Raw genomic sequence first — 14,671 nt, 5'->3', positions numbered from 1 at the left:
ATATTATATTAGTTAACACATTCTGGTATTTGTGTGGTACAGGAAATGGTTATAATTGCTCTAATTCTCCCACTTTTAATGTTTGAACATAGTACAACTACTCTATTCTTTTGCTCCTCCTATGGCACAATGGGAATGTAAACACATATGTCTTTAGGGAAACAGAAAGATGAATAATAACAAAAGAAGAGTTCTTTACCAAAAAGTGCTATTGCCACATTATTTCTAGATTTAAACAATAGCAGTGTATATGGGAAGAATAAGGAGAACTCTGTGACTATGACACAGTTTCATGCATAAGAAGATAACATTTGTTTCCCATGTTGATACTTCAAAATTCCTTTTTTTTAAACTAGTGTGAGACCTCAACCTTGACACGTTGTTTAGCATTACAAATCCATCATCTTCCTTGTTACTGCACATTTTTCTACCAGCCAGCGAACTCCCATCCATCAGCAGCTACTTCATCAGTCAAGCTGTGTCAGAAGCACTCTGTAATGACACTCCCTGTGCCCGAGAACAAATGTCACTCTAACCTTCTTCCCCAAACTGGAAACACTCCCTGTAAAAGATCTATTTCTTTAGAGAAAGAAAATGTTGGGTTAAAGAAATATTGGAACTCCAAACCCATCACAAGCTGTGAGATCTGGGTCGAGATCTACTTAATTAAAAATCAGTAACTGAATCTTAAATGATTTCCCTCCAACTAATCAACTTCAGAGTGAAGCTGAAGCCAGAATAAATCTGATAAAGTAGGAAATAGCTATATTATCTCAGAGAAAACATCTTGAAGGCTTTCGTGGAGTCAGATGCATTTCTAAATAGTTATCTTGACAATTGACAATTTTGTGGCTGACGTTACAGGTGGCCGACATTTTATTGAGGTCTTCTGGAAGGATCTCCATCCGTCTCTGGACAGCGACTCCTTGCACAGGTGGTGGATGGCTGGCCACACTTACAGATAAAGATCAGCCTGACTTGCGGCATTTTCCTGTCCCCAGTGAGCCAGCTGGAGCTTTAGGCTGTGGTTGATGGAAGCACAGTGAAGCATAGCAAGCAGAACACAAATGCACCTAAAGCCGGTGCCTTAGGGCAATGGGAACGCACAGAGACAGCTTCCTTTCCACCACGCAGGGACCCAGGGCTAGAGCTCATAATCCTCCCTTTGAATAAATCTTACTCTGATTTTCAAAGCTGCGGGATATACAACTGCCCTAGAGCAGTGAGCTCATTTTAAAAATTCAACTAAGTTTCAGATGCATATGTTTTGTCTTTTTCACTAAAAGTAAATTGGATTATTCTACTCCCTAACCTCAAACATGTACAACCTTTTAGGGATTATATTTACATTAAGCAAGAAAAAAATCTTCATGGTTTTTGTAACATGAGTTGTGTGGGGGTTTTTTGTCTATTTTTAATAACTTCACTCAATTGGCCTCACTAATTTGAGACCCAGCCTAACTTCATGTAGAAAGTGTATGTAGTCTGGTAATATTTGGGAAGCATAAAACTAAAATACTAAAAGAAAGTTAATTTACTAAAAGAAAGGTAATTTCAGCAGCTAATCAGCAGTTAGAATGGCGAGAAAAGGAGCAATCGAATGTATAAAGAACTTAGAATAAGGAAAATTTTATTGTTTTCAAAATTTATTTTGCATTATTTAGGTATTACTGACAATACCTTTTGTACCTATCATTAGCCCTAGTGCATTTCATGAAAATCATTCTCACCAACTTTGAAATTTTAGAAAGTATTTATTAAGCAAAATGATATGATCATATCAATTGATACAGGAAAGAATTTGACAAGATCCAACACACATTCGTGATAAAAATTCCCAGCAAATCAGGAATAGAAGGGAATTTTCTCAACTAGATAAAGAGCATCTATAAAAATTCTATAGCTAACATGACACTTAGTTTAAAACTAAATCACGAGATTAGGATCAAGGCAAGAACATTTTTTTCTCACCACTCTTATTCATCAGAGTATTGGAAATTCTTGCTAGCAGGTAAGACAAAAAATACACACACTGAAAAGAAAGAAATAAAATTGCCACCATTTGCAGATGTAGAGAATCCCAAGGAACCTGCACAAAGAACACTTATTATAAGTTCAGCAAAAACTCTGGATATAAGAACAATACATAAAACTCAATCACATTTCTATATACTAACAATGAACATGTGGAAACTGAAAATAAAAACACAAATGCTCCAGAGAAAATGTAATACTTAGGTATACACAATGAAACGCACACAGGATCCATGTTCTGAAAATTATAAAATGATGAAAGAAATCAAAGAAGATCTAGATAAATGAAGAGACATGTGTTCATGGATTGGAAGACTCAACATAGTAAAAATGTCAATTATTCCCAAATTGATGCATAGGTGAATACAATTCCTATCAAAACCCTCACAAGATTTTTCTGCCAACATAAAAAAGTTTATTTTAAAATTTATATGGAAAGGCATAGGCTCTTGAATAGCTAAAATAATCTTGAGAAAGAAGAGTAAAGTGGGAGGGATCAGTCCACCTCATATGAGGGCTGAATATATAGCTATAGTAAGCAAGACAGTGTGCTACTGGTGGAGGGAAAGACACAGAGATCAATGGAACAGAGTAGAGAACCCAGAAACAGACCTGTACAAATAGGCCCAGCAGATTTTTTTACAAACATGTAGAAGCAATTCAATGGAGGAAGGATAGTCTCTTCCACAAATGGTGCTTGAGCAACTGGACGTCCATAGGCAAAAAAATTATCTTCAACCTGAACCTGAGGCCTTAAACAAAAATTAGTTCAAAATGGATCCTAGACATAAATGAAAAATGTAAATCATAAAACCTTTTAAGAAATACAGCAGAAAATCTTTGATGCCTCAGGATAGGCAAGAAGTTCTTAGCCTTGATACCAAAAGCATGAAATATAAAAGGAAAAATGGATAAATTGGACTTTATGAAAAGTAAAAGCTTTTTTCTATGAAAGGCCCTTTTAAAAAGACATAAAGATAAGCTATGGACTGGGAGAAAATATTTGCAAACCACATACCCAAAAAAGGACTACTATTGAGAATACATAAAGACTTCTTAAAACCCAACAGCAGAAAAACAAGTAATCCAATTAGAAAATAGGCAAAAGATATGAACAGATATTTCACCAAAGAAGAGTTACGTATGACAAAAAAGCACATGAAAATTGTTCACTTCTAGAAAAACGCAAATTAAAACCACAATGAGATATTAATACATGCCTATTGGAATGGCTAAAATTAAAACACATACAGAGTGAGAGTTGATTGTAGAGGACAGCACTCTACAATGGGATGACCAGAGTTGGGGATCCTAAAGTATAGATAGCACAGAAAGTACTCTACAGGGACTTTCCAATCACAACGATAGAATCCAGATGACAACGGAGTAGCATCTTGAAGCGCTGAATGAAAACAAATGCCAAAACAGAATTCAAACTAGAGAACACATCCCACAAAAGTTAAGACAAAAGAAAGTGGTTTTTTTTGAAAAACAAAAACCAAGAAAGGTTTTTACCAGACAATTTGCAATGAATAAAAAAAACACTACAGGGATTTCTTCACAAAGAAATCGATCCCATACGGAAGTACAGAAATTCAGGAAGAAAAAACCAACAATGGTAAAAATACATAATTCCTAATTGAACAAAACTATAAAAATGTTTTATGTACTTAAAATACATGTAGAATTAAAATAATTGACATTAATAGCACAAAAGACAGGAAGTGGGTAAATGCATTTAAAAAGTTTGAAGGTCCGTGCACTTATCATGAAGTGGTGAAAGGACTAACTTAAAATTAGATTCTAATGCGTCAAGGATAAATACTGTAACGTGTAAAGTAGCTACTAAAAGAAGAGGAACAGAAAGTGTAAGTAATGATTCTAAAAAGAGAATAATAAAAACCAATCAATTCAAAAACAGGAAGAAAGGATAGTGAAAGAAATATAAGAACATGTGGGACAAACAGGATCTGACTATCACAGTGTTCTATTAAAATCAAATAATGTTAGCAATTTTATTTCACATAAACACATTTAATTCTTCAGCTGAAAGACAAAGCAAAACAAAGCCCAAATATATTTTTTGGGCTAGAGAAAAGTTGAAAGTAGAGACGTTGAAAACTATACCACGCAAACACGAACTGAATGGAAGCTGGGGAAGCTGTTCGAAATCAGAGAAAGTCGATATCAAGACAAGAAGCGTTAAAAAAGGATACTGCAGGTTGACACAAGTCAATTCCCCAGGAAGATAGAATAGTTTTAAATGTATATGTGCCACATTACATTGCCCCATAGTACAAAGAACAAAACTCTAGGCCAGACCATTCTACTGAGCTTCTCATTCTCATATCTGATGGATTTCTAGGTGGAAGTCTTAAAGACATCAACTTCTCCATACCAAACCAAAAACTGTTATTTTCTCCTACAAAACCTGGCCCTCTCCAGGTAATTTTATATTTGGATAGAGGTATCACAAGACACTCTCTGAGAACCTTAGGATCATCATTTGTTCCTGTTCCCTCACCACCTTGTTCAAAGACTGCTGTGTCCTATTGATTCTACTTCCTACGTATTTCTCCTTTCAACTCCTTTCTTTATTTTGACATTGCCACTGCTCTCATCACCTCCTGGCTAAATGATTGCGATACTTCCCTAATTTTTCCCTGCCTAAAATGCTGCTCCTACTTCAAAATATCATCCTCACAGGAGCTGGAAGGTGCTTTCTATATTCTAAATCAAATCTAATTAGGTCATAGTACTCTCCAGCTCAAAACAATGACATACCATACAGGGCCCTCCACGACTGGCCCCTGCTTCTCTCTCCTGCCTCCGCTTCTATTGTTCTCCACCTTATACCCCAAGGTGTTACCAGACAATGTGCAGGTCTGTCTGGAGCCTCTGAATTGGGATGCATCTGCAACTGCACACATGCTTTATCTTCTCCATGGAAGGTCTGCTTTCCCCATGAACGCCTTCTCATCCACCCGAGTTAATACTATTGACAGCTAAAATTTATTGCATGCTAAGCGAATGCCAAGGAATATTTTAGTTCAGTCTTCACCACAGCCCTATGAGGTCGTTACTATTAGTGTGCCCATTTTACAGATGAGAAAATCAAGACAGAGAGAGGATAAGTCAGTCCAAGGTCAAACTAGTTGGGATGTATAAGAAATGGGTTTGCACCTAGGAAGTCAAGCTCCAGATCTTACCCTCTTAACCATCACACAATAATTCAGCATTCAAATTCTCTGTGATGCTTTCTCTCACAATCCTGAGGTCTCTTTACTCAACATCAAAGTACCGCAGACCCCTTTTCTGCCTCCACTGTCCTCTGCACATGCTTCTGTCAAAAAAGCATTTATCATACCGAATTCACAAGTATTTGCTGACTCTTCTACTTGAGTGAACTTCTCAAGAATAGGGACTTTGTTGAATTCATCTTTGTATCCCCAGAGGAAAGCTCATTGCTGCATAGTAAGTAGCTAGTGAATATTATTGAATAAACAATGAAGGAATGAATAGAGAATATAAATGGTTCTTATTAGATGGATCTTTGCTTTCTAGTCTAAGTTTATAATGGGAATTCTTGAAATTAAACATATTTCTTGATTTATAAAGTTTTAATATATTATAAGCACATTATGTATGTGTGCATATGTATGTATATATATGTAAAATTTTTTTAACAAAGTGACTTTTTGGTCCCATGTATTAATCTGTTTTTAAAGGTAATTTAGTTGACTTTTATGGTTTTTTGATTGTAAAGAAAACACTAGCAGACGACCAAAAATATCACCAAAAGATTTAAAACACTGCCGAAGGGGTATTTTTGAGTAGGAAAATGCTTCTTTAGCTGAAAATTTGCAATGATAAATGATGTTAGGTCTGTTACTCACGAAAATTGAATCTCCGAGTATTAGATTTCAGCAGGCAGAGAATATTCAATCATTTGTAAAATTCTGGATACATTAATGTGCAACAACACAATTTAAAAGAAGTATAATTTTATTTACTTAACATTGACAATTACAAAATTGAAAGTTACCAAAAATTTGAAAACGTTGTTTTGAGAGCTCAGGATTAATAGCAATGTACTATTTAGTAGTCATAAAATAGGTTGCAATATGAAAGATGTGGAATTCATAAAACCAGACCAAATATCCAATAGCTTTTTAGTAATAGTTTAAACAAGGACATGGAATTGTTGTGTTGTTTTGTTGCTATTTTAGGCTGTGCGCTGTGTTATTGATGTTCCACCGTTTCTTACTCTGGTGGCCGTACTATTTAGTGGAGACAGGCATCACCCTCCCAGTTCTGCTCAAGACTTGCTAAGGGACCTTGGAAGTCACTTAATTTCTTTGTGACTTAGTTCCCCAATTTGTAAACTAAACTATATGATAAGAATACTAATCAGGATTACATCATAAAAATAAATGTCCAAATTGTTTTATTTTGTTAGAATCCTGTGGTAAGGAATTTACTAAACTGGAGGCCATAATTTGGGGCTAGAGTTTTTTTGTTATATAGAGATTTATTGCCCTTATACTGAAATGCAATTATATTCCACACAACTGTGCTAATTCTTTACCATTATGTCATGAAAGCTGATAAGAGAGATATGACTTTGTCTTATGGGCTTTTACTGTAAATATATACATTGTATATAATATACTATATTTATGTATTATATTATAATTTTCAATCATAATATACATATATGTATATAAAATATATGCATATATTACATATACATATATATGATTTATAAATGTAAATATTATTTACAATATAATTACTATAAATATGTAAATATTTTGCATATCATAAAATATATACCATATATTTATATAAATATATACATATTATATAATATTTATATTATAAATAATAAAGCATATAATAAACACAACTATTTTATAATACGAAATTATAAGAAAAATATATATTATAAATATAAGTACATAGTTATACTATATTATACTATTCATAAATAGTATATTTTTTTAAATATTTTTCTTCCTTTCCTTAAGCACAGGAGGAAACAGTGACTGCTCTAGTTATGTGCAATATTTATGTAGTAATAGGATATAACCAAATACACTATTTGGGACAAGGTACAATTTGGAATGCTGCTTCTAGAAACAGGCAGTGTCAAAAAGATGAAAGTGAAGAAAAATAGCGGCATCTACCCCAAAGAGTAAGAAAAGTCGGTCAGTCCTATCTTCAAGGACTTGCCTTTCAGAAAGCTCAGCCCCAGCATCTTTCTTCGTCCCTGGGGATGTTGACAGATGGCCACAGAGGTGATGAGGACTGATTAGGAAAACGATGAATTTGGAAGACAGTGCTACCTGGTTCAAAGCTCAGCTTTGACCACAGATAAATTACGTAGTCTCTGGACTTCTTATTTTCTCCTTTGTAAAGTGGGGTGATGCCTGTCTCCTGGGTCGTTGTGAGGATGAGACGAGAGAACCCAGGTAAAGCCCTAGGGTGGAGGCTCAGTGACAGGCGGTTACTATCATTATGCACTGGGATTTTATGACAAGTCTCCCCTTGGGAGTGAGGAGAACATAAAGCTACCACACCAATTAACAGATTTTTTCATGTATCAGAACAAAGAGAAGAAAACAGTCCCACAACCCTACTAATGTTTGTTTCTAAACAATTGGTTTACAACCAAAGAATTTGTTAAAATGTTTATTGTTGACCAGACATAGTTTGCTTTTACGCTACTGAGAACACTACATCAAAGCTGGGCCAATCTGAGTAAGGAGACTGATCATTACAGAGAATCTACGGTTATAAATAATTAACCCAAAACGTCCAGTTATCTGAGACAAAACTGGGTTGCATTTTGAGGTGTGGCTTAAGTTATGAAGAATAATTGCTTCCCAGCTCTTGTTCACTTGAGCGGTTTTCAAAGTGCTGTCTTATAATTTACCGTTAACTCACTTTTATCACTCAGCTTGGTCTCCGCAATACCATCTGGTTCTATTTTCCAGCGACAGCCCTCCTCTTCAAGACCAGGAGCAGCAATGTGGTCATTCCGGGGGGGCACAGACTCTGATGCTCGAATATACTTTAATAAAAGCCTTTCCTTTCCTTTTGCTGATCTGGAATTTTGCTCCCGTCTACTTGCTTTCGTAAGGTTTTGGTGAACTAAGCATTTATTGGCTTCTTTATCATATTCCCACATTCTCAGCTCAGCAAAAAACCCTTTTCAATAAAACCCACAAAGAATAAACTTCAGATAACCTTGTCTTTGGCATCATCTCCCAAGGGAAGTCCAATCACCAGGGAAAGTTACAAGGCTTAAAAAGGGCGGAAATAAGCTTAGTTTAGTTTTCTGCAAATGGGTTTGCAATTTCAGCTCATCTCATTTTCAGACTCCATCAGAGGGAGCAAATGACATTAAGAGAACAGACAAACAACATTGCTTTCGAGTAATACCCCCATTATTGCTAAACAGAATGTTATTTGAGTAGAGATTTATGAAATTATTCAAGTTAGAACTCAACTATCTTATTGCACTTGTACTCTTAAAAGTAATGTGGTTTGGCAGTTTATACCGGGCTGCTAAGAAGCACAGAGACATAAACACATTGGTATTTAGTGTCATTGAATGTTCTTAAGTTTGTTCTTCTATTGTTTAGCTACAGAATTTTAGAATGCCTCTTAAAGATCAAACTTAGCACCAAAACCGTCAAACTTAAAAATAACTAGAAGCCGAAGTCTGAATTTGACTTGTTGTTATATTTTTCTCTTTTCTTGTGACCATATTTTCCATCTTTGGGGTCCCAGAGTCTCATCAGCCTTCTCTGTCTCCTTTCCCTTCTTTCCTTATTCCCTCTTACATAAACCCCATTCAACTCCCTCGACTTCTTCCCACTGCCACCGACCACTGCCACCTGTCTGCCACCTGCCCTACCTCAGTATGTTGGAGAGACATTTTCCCGAAGTTAAGACAGCAGGTAAAAATCCAGAGACCAGACGCACATGACACAAGTGTTGAGTCTGATGCTGTATTCCCAATTCTCTAAGGATGAAAGTGATCTGAGTTACTACCCTGAACAGTAGCTGAACTATTTGAACCATGATGCCTTTTGAGAATGAGATGAATCTACACAAAATTTATATCGTATATATTATATATAATGTAGTTATGAAGTAGGCATAATTTACTCATTCTTTAATTCACTCATACAGCCAATACTGATGGAGTAATAGTTATGTGGTAAGCCTCTGCAAGGCCTTAGAATTTAACTAGAATTTAGCTTTTGGTTTCAGATTTTAGTTATAAAATGTACTTTAGGGTTTGCTGGTTAGATTTCAGTGCAAAGTGAGTAAAAAAGAATAAGAAATCATTGCACCATAGAGTGACCCTGTTGGTAATAATGACCCCTGTCACCCCCTCTTCCACTTTGGAGATAAGGTGGGGTGGGTCATGGAGTCCTACAGAAATCCCGGACTCCAATATCACTTTCTAACATAAACCATCTTTCTCTTTGACATCTAATGTACTTCACAGGACTTATCTACGTCATCCCCATCAAATTCTTAAAAGACAGAAAGTGGCAATAGGTCAAATGGGTCTTTTTTAGTGGATAAAACTTGAGCTCAGAAATGTTATAGGACTTTCCTAAAGCATCTCACCAGCCGATGACATAGTGCAGCAATAAGAGGCATGGCCACCTGCTTCCTGGTCTACAGCTCTCCCATGTGGGTGTGCTTCCACCTTTGTGGACCATGATTCACTTTGTCCTTGTTAAACATATGCTTTGGTATTTTTGCCTTTGTCTCATAGCAAAGGTCTGTGAGTCTCACCTAACGCCACCTGACTCCTTCTCTACACAGCAAATACCCCGGATGAAGGAAGACTGAGAGCGGCCCTCATTTTCAGCAAGTGGGCTGTGGGCAACAGGGAGCCAAGAGCTTTAGCCGCGTGTCCAGGATTTACAGCCCTAGGTGAAGTGAACCTTTAGCTACTGTTATCTCCTTGTCCCTGATATTGCCACCCTCTCCAGGGTGACAGCTTTGTCCTTCTAGGACATGTCATCCTCAAGGGGTAACTCTTCACTCTCTCTTTGGCAACTCACTGATCCAAATGCCTACAAACCTCATACCTAATGGGGCCAAGTTCAGTTTTTGACCTGACATTTTGCTAAACTGTTGTGGAATATATTACTTAAGAAAACAAATGAAATGACTACAGAACTTCACAGTAAATAAACGTATTTTTAATCACTGATCTAGTCCTGCATCTACAAGTCTGGTTTCTGATGTCACGTGTATGTCATGAATAGACTGATTAAGCAGCTCCCAGCACAAGACCAGGAGAGTAAGAAGCAACTGGGGCTCTGATTGTTCGAAAACACATTTGCAAGTCTGAAACGCTTCATGAGTGTTTTAGACAAGCACAGTCATGGACAAAGACCCCGGTGGTGAAGGAGGAGCAGAAACTCAACTGGCAGAAGTTAATAGAATAAAACGTCCTGATAAATGTCAATTTTGCACTATGGAGCATGCCCATTTCAGCCAAATCCACAGGATTGACGGCTTTTTAAACTTTATGGGATCACAGACACCATTGACAATCAGATGAAAGCTATGCAGTCCCTCAAGAAAAATGCTCAGATTTGCAGATAATTCCAGGGTTCCTCAGATCCCCAAGGCCCATTCTGATCACTTTGCTGGTTATCGGTCATTTAGGATCAGTTATCCATGTAGTGCTGGAGCGCCTGGGGGAACCCGGAAGGCGGATTGACATTGCAGGTAGAGCTCAGCTCCTGGGAAGGGCCTGCATTGCTTTCCCTTACCTTACATCCCATGCAGGTGGGCCCTCACTGCAGAAGTTCCAAGAAAGGAAGAGATGCAATGTCACTACATACTTAGTAATTAGCAACAAACTAGGGAATATTTCCCCCAAATCTGCTCTGACCTATTAATAATACAAATATAACAAATGCACGAGAAGTTTACCTAATCTTTCCGTAATTACATAAACCAGCTCTTTACTGACTTCTAAAAAATTAAAGTAGATGTATATAAAATGTTGCCAAGTGTGTAATCTAAACAGCAAATTTGCAAAACTCTAGTGTTTTAATCAAGATAACTAAACTGAGCTGTCGCAGATTAAACGGTCTCTTCTTTACATGGGTTATTTACTCTGTGAAGATACTGTTTTCCAGGTTGAACTGACAGCCTTGGAAATGAAAGTCCACACAGCTGCTTTCCCTGTCTATACAGCAAATTCAGGGTAGTTTGAAATGTATGAAATGAAGGTGAAAGTTGCAATCTATTGGCCAAGTGTAAGCTTTTTATCCAGATCTGTAACTAAAGATTCTATAAACCCTAGAATTCGATCTATTCTTACTGCTCCTCCTCTTTCCCTCACCACAAACAATAAAAACAAACAAACAAAACAAAATTAAAAGTTTACACAGAATGATCAGTAAACTTATATGTGTGGTCTGAAAAGCTCTGTAACAGCATACAATACAAAATTATAACACTTAGGTTTTCAGTAAGAAATTACTATTAAAAATTACTTAAAATCACTTCTAAATATTTCCAAGTAGCTGATGGCGTTTATGCAGATGGAAGAAGAGGTAAAAGGCATCGTGGCGAAAGGCACAGACAGCCCCACGCCGGCAAGTACTGAAATACCATTTCCGCTCTCCGCACTTAAACCTTCTCTCTAACCGTGACCCGAGGAAGACAGTAGTTGACCGAAAGCGTCCAACGCTCATGGATGAACAGGGCCTCTGACAGAGTACGGCCTTTCCTTCTGCGCTACCTCAGCTCAGTAAAATCACAAGAAGTCCAAAAATGTCTTCTATGTAGTTCGGAAAAGCATAGCGATTTATCAAGGTGAGGGAACACGGGCTAACTTGGGCAGCTTATGCAGATGACGACTGTGTGAAGTGTTTTAAGATTATTTCAATGGTGATGTGAGAATACATTAAGGAACAGACAAACAACTTGAAGGCAAGTAGCAAGAGCAAATGCCATTTGATTCTAAATTCTGTGCTACAGGCAAGAATATAGGAGCGCTTTTGTGCAAAAAATCTCCAAAGGAAAATTAATTTTTCTTTCAAAATAGCCTTCTGTGTTTTGGATGCCACTTTACTCAGGCAATTCTATTAAGTCAATACTGTGTGTCTGCCCGTGAGATTCGCTTCAAGTTATTGTTGATACAGCTAAGTGGGGTAGGCGGCAAAGTTATTTTCTGACACAATTTGTCATGGCACCTGCAGTTTACTGTGAAGCCCTCAAAACACAAATGTCTAATTGCTTCCCTCTAGAAATGCACAAAAAAATAACACAAGCGCAAAGAAGTTTAAGGTAAGCTCTGCTTTGTATGAGAGGGATGAAGGTTATCCACAGCATGGAGAGAAGAGAAAGGAAGAGTTTGAACTGGGAGTCAGGATTTTTTCTTTTTAAGAAGAGCACATTTTTTCACTTGGAAAGATTCGCCCTGAGCTAACATCTGTTGCCAATCTTCCTCTCTCTTTTTTTTTTCCTCCCCAAAGCCCCAGTACATAGTAATTGTAAATCCTTCTGGCTCTTCTACATGAGCTGCTGCCACTGCATAGCTACTGACAGACGAGTGGTGTGGTTTTGCAACCAGGAGCTGAACCCAGGGCTGCCGAAGCAGAGTGTGCTGAACTTTAACGATGACGCCATCAGGCCTGGCTCTCAGGATTCTTATTGTAGAAAACTTTCCAGGTTTATCTGAGTCTTCAGAGAGTATGTGGTTTGTTTGGTGAGCTGTTTGACTTCAGAACACTAATCACATCTCAGTTCAACTGGAAGAACCGAAACACTTTCTAGTGTCAAATACAAATTATCTTAGACTGTGCCACTGATGCTACGAGTATAGATTAAACAGAGTACTGATTGACTAACTTATATTTTAAATGATTCGAAGTTCTGAGTTAATTTTACGGAGATAATTATCTCTCACATGCAGTGGGAATAAACTGGGATGATATTTTCAATTTATCTTCACACCTAGCTTTTCTTTTCACTTCTAGATAACTCCCAGATCGCTATCTCCAGCCCAAATTGCTTTTCAAGCTTCAACTTCCTCCTATATTTCTCTAGGTATCTCATAGCCCCCTCAATCCAAAATGCTCCAAATCTATAATATTTCTTCCCTAAATCTTAGCCTCCTAAGGCACCATAATCCAACAAATGACTTGTAAGAAATCATCCTCAACGCATGTCCTCATGTAATGCATCATCAAGTTCCAAACCCTGTAGTTCCAGAGTACTCTACCTTCTGAATATCTCTGAGACTTCTACTCTTCCTTCTATTTTCATCCCCACTATGTTAGTCTGAGCTTTCAACATGTCCTGCCCAGAATTCTGTGAGAAGCTTCTTCCTTCTCAGGTCTTAGGGTCCCCCAAGCCTTCCTCCACCCCACTACCACTATGATCTTTCCAGAAGTCAAGTCTGGAAAGTCAAGAAGTCAAGTCACGCAGTCTTCACTTAAAATTCTCTAAGGCTCTTCACCATTTTAAGGAAAAAGTCAACACAGACTAGGAAGCCTTCCTTCTTGATCTGGCCCTTGCCTGCCTTTAGGCTCAACTTCCTCCATTCCCATGTGTGATAAAATGAAGCTCAGGTCTCATTTGAGATGGTTGTGTAGACAGACTTTACCTTTGTATACTAGAGAGGTACATTTGTTGAGTGCTTTTTTACAAAGAAATCGAAATACATCACATGTAATTTTTAAAACCAAAACTTTACATGACATGTTCCTCTAAACTTAAATGGAAAGCAACTTTAGTAAGGTGAAAAAAATGAAATAAAGCAGAAAAATAACAGTCATGAAAAATAGATTTACACGTCCAAAATTCTTACCCAGTGTCTGCTGGAAAGATACCTTCCAACCTCTTGCTGTTTGAAATGAATCTGTCTTGAACACCAGGAGCATACTATTATTGCTGCTCTTAACATTTGCTGGAAGTTTGGAACCACAGAATTTGCCAAGAAGAGAATCACTGATGTTAGAACCATCATGAATTGCCAGGTAGTCTTGGGAGCAGAAAGTGGAGGGAACCACGTCAAAATCACTGAACCTGTGAAATGAATCTTGTTAATACTGATATTCTCCATTTGGATTTCCATTAAATCATAACTTTAGTTATTGTGAAAAAAAAAAAAAGACAATACAAAGGCTAAAAGCAGAACATCCAAGCTTTCCTTCATAGGAAATATTAGAAACAACATACCATTTTACTTATCAGTTCAAAAGTTGAGTCAACCTTTTTTGAGTGACTACAATATGTCAGAAAGTATTGTGGGGGACAATAAGATGAGTAAGATACAGTCCTCAACTTCCAGGAGTGTATAGTCATGGACATATTAAGTCTACTTGAGATTAAGTTTTGACAGGTTCAACTGTTTTTATTTATCATTTCAGCAACACTTTAGTTTTCCAGTCTCATTAAAAATATGGTATTTTTGTGCAATCAAGTGGTACTATTATCCAAGTTTTTACTTATGGGAAGCATGCTAACATGATAGAGCGGAAGAAATGCTGGTTTCAGAATCACAGCTCCCTTCTCATTCTCACAGTCTCCGTATCCCTCTTTTAAAGTGGAGTTTATAGTAAGGTTAAGTGCAACAGTA

The 14,671-nt window shown here is 37.1% G+C and overlaps 1 protein-coding gene across 2 annotated transcripts in view; it reads right to left on the bottom strand.

Moving 5' to 3' along the window:
* The window catches only part of CUBN (cubilin), a 256,044-nt gene that overhangs the window by 26,476 nt on the left and 214,897 nt on the right, over positions 1-14,671 (bottom strand). For both annotated transcript variants that reach the window (XM_070600806.1, XM_008510973.2), the window contains one exon: positions 13,901-14,118. In XM_070600806.1, coding sequence (XP_070456907.1) covers positions 13,901-14,118 — 218 coding nt within the window. The remainder of the gene's footprint in view (positions 1-13,900; positions 14,119-14,671) is intronic.

This window comes from Equus przewalskii, chromosome 30, assembly GCF_037783145.1.
Source record: "Equus przewalskii isolate Varuska chromosome 30, EquPr2, whole genome shotgun sequence".
Lineage (NCBI taxonomy): Eukaryota > Metazoa > Chordata > Mammalia > Perissodactyla > Equidae > Equus > Equus przewalskii.
Note: the sequence above shows the minus strand (reverse complement) of the source record. Positions and strands in the feature narration are given on the sequence as shown.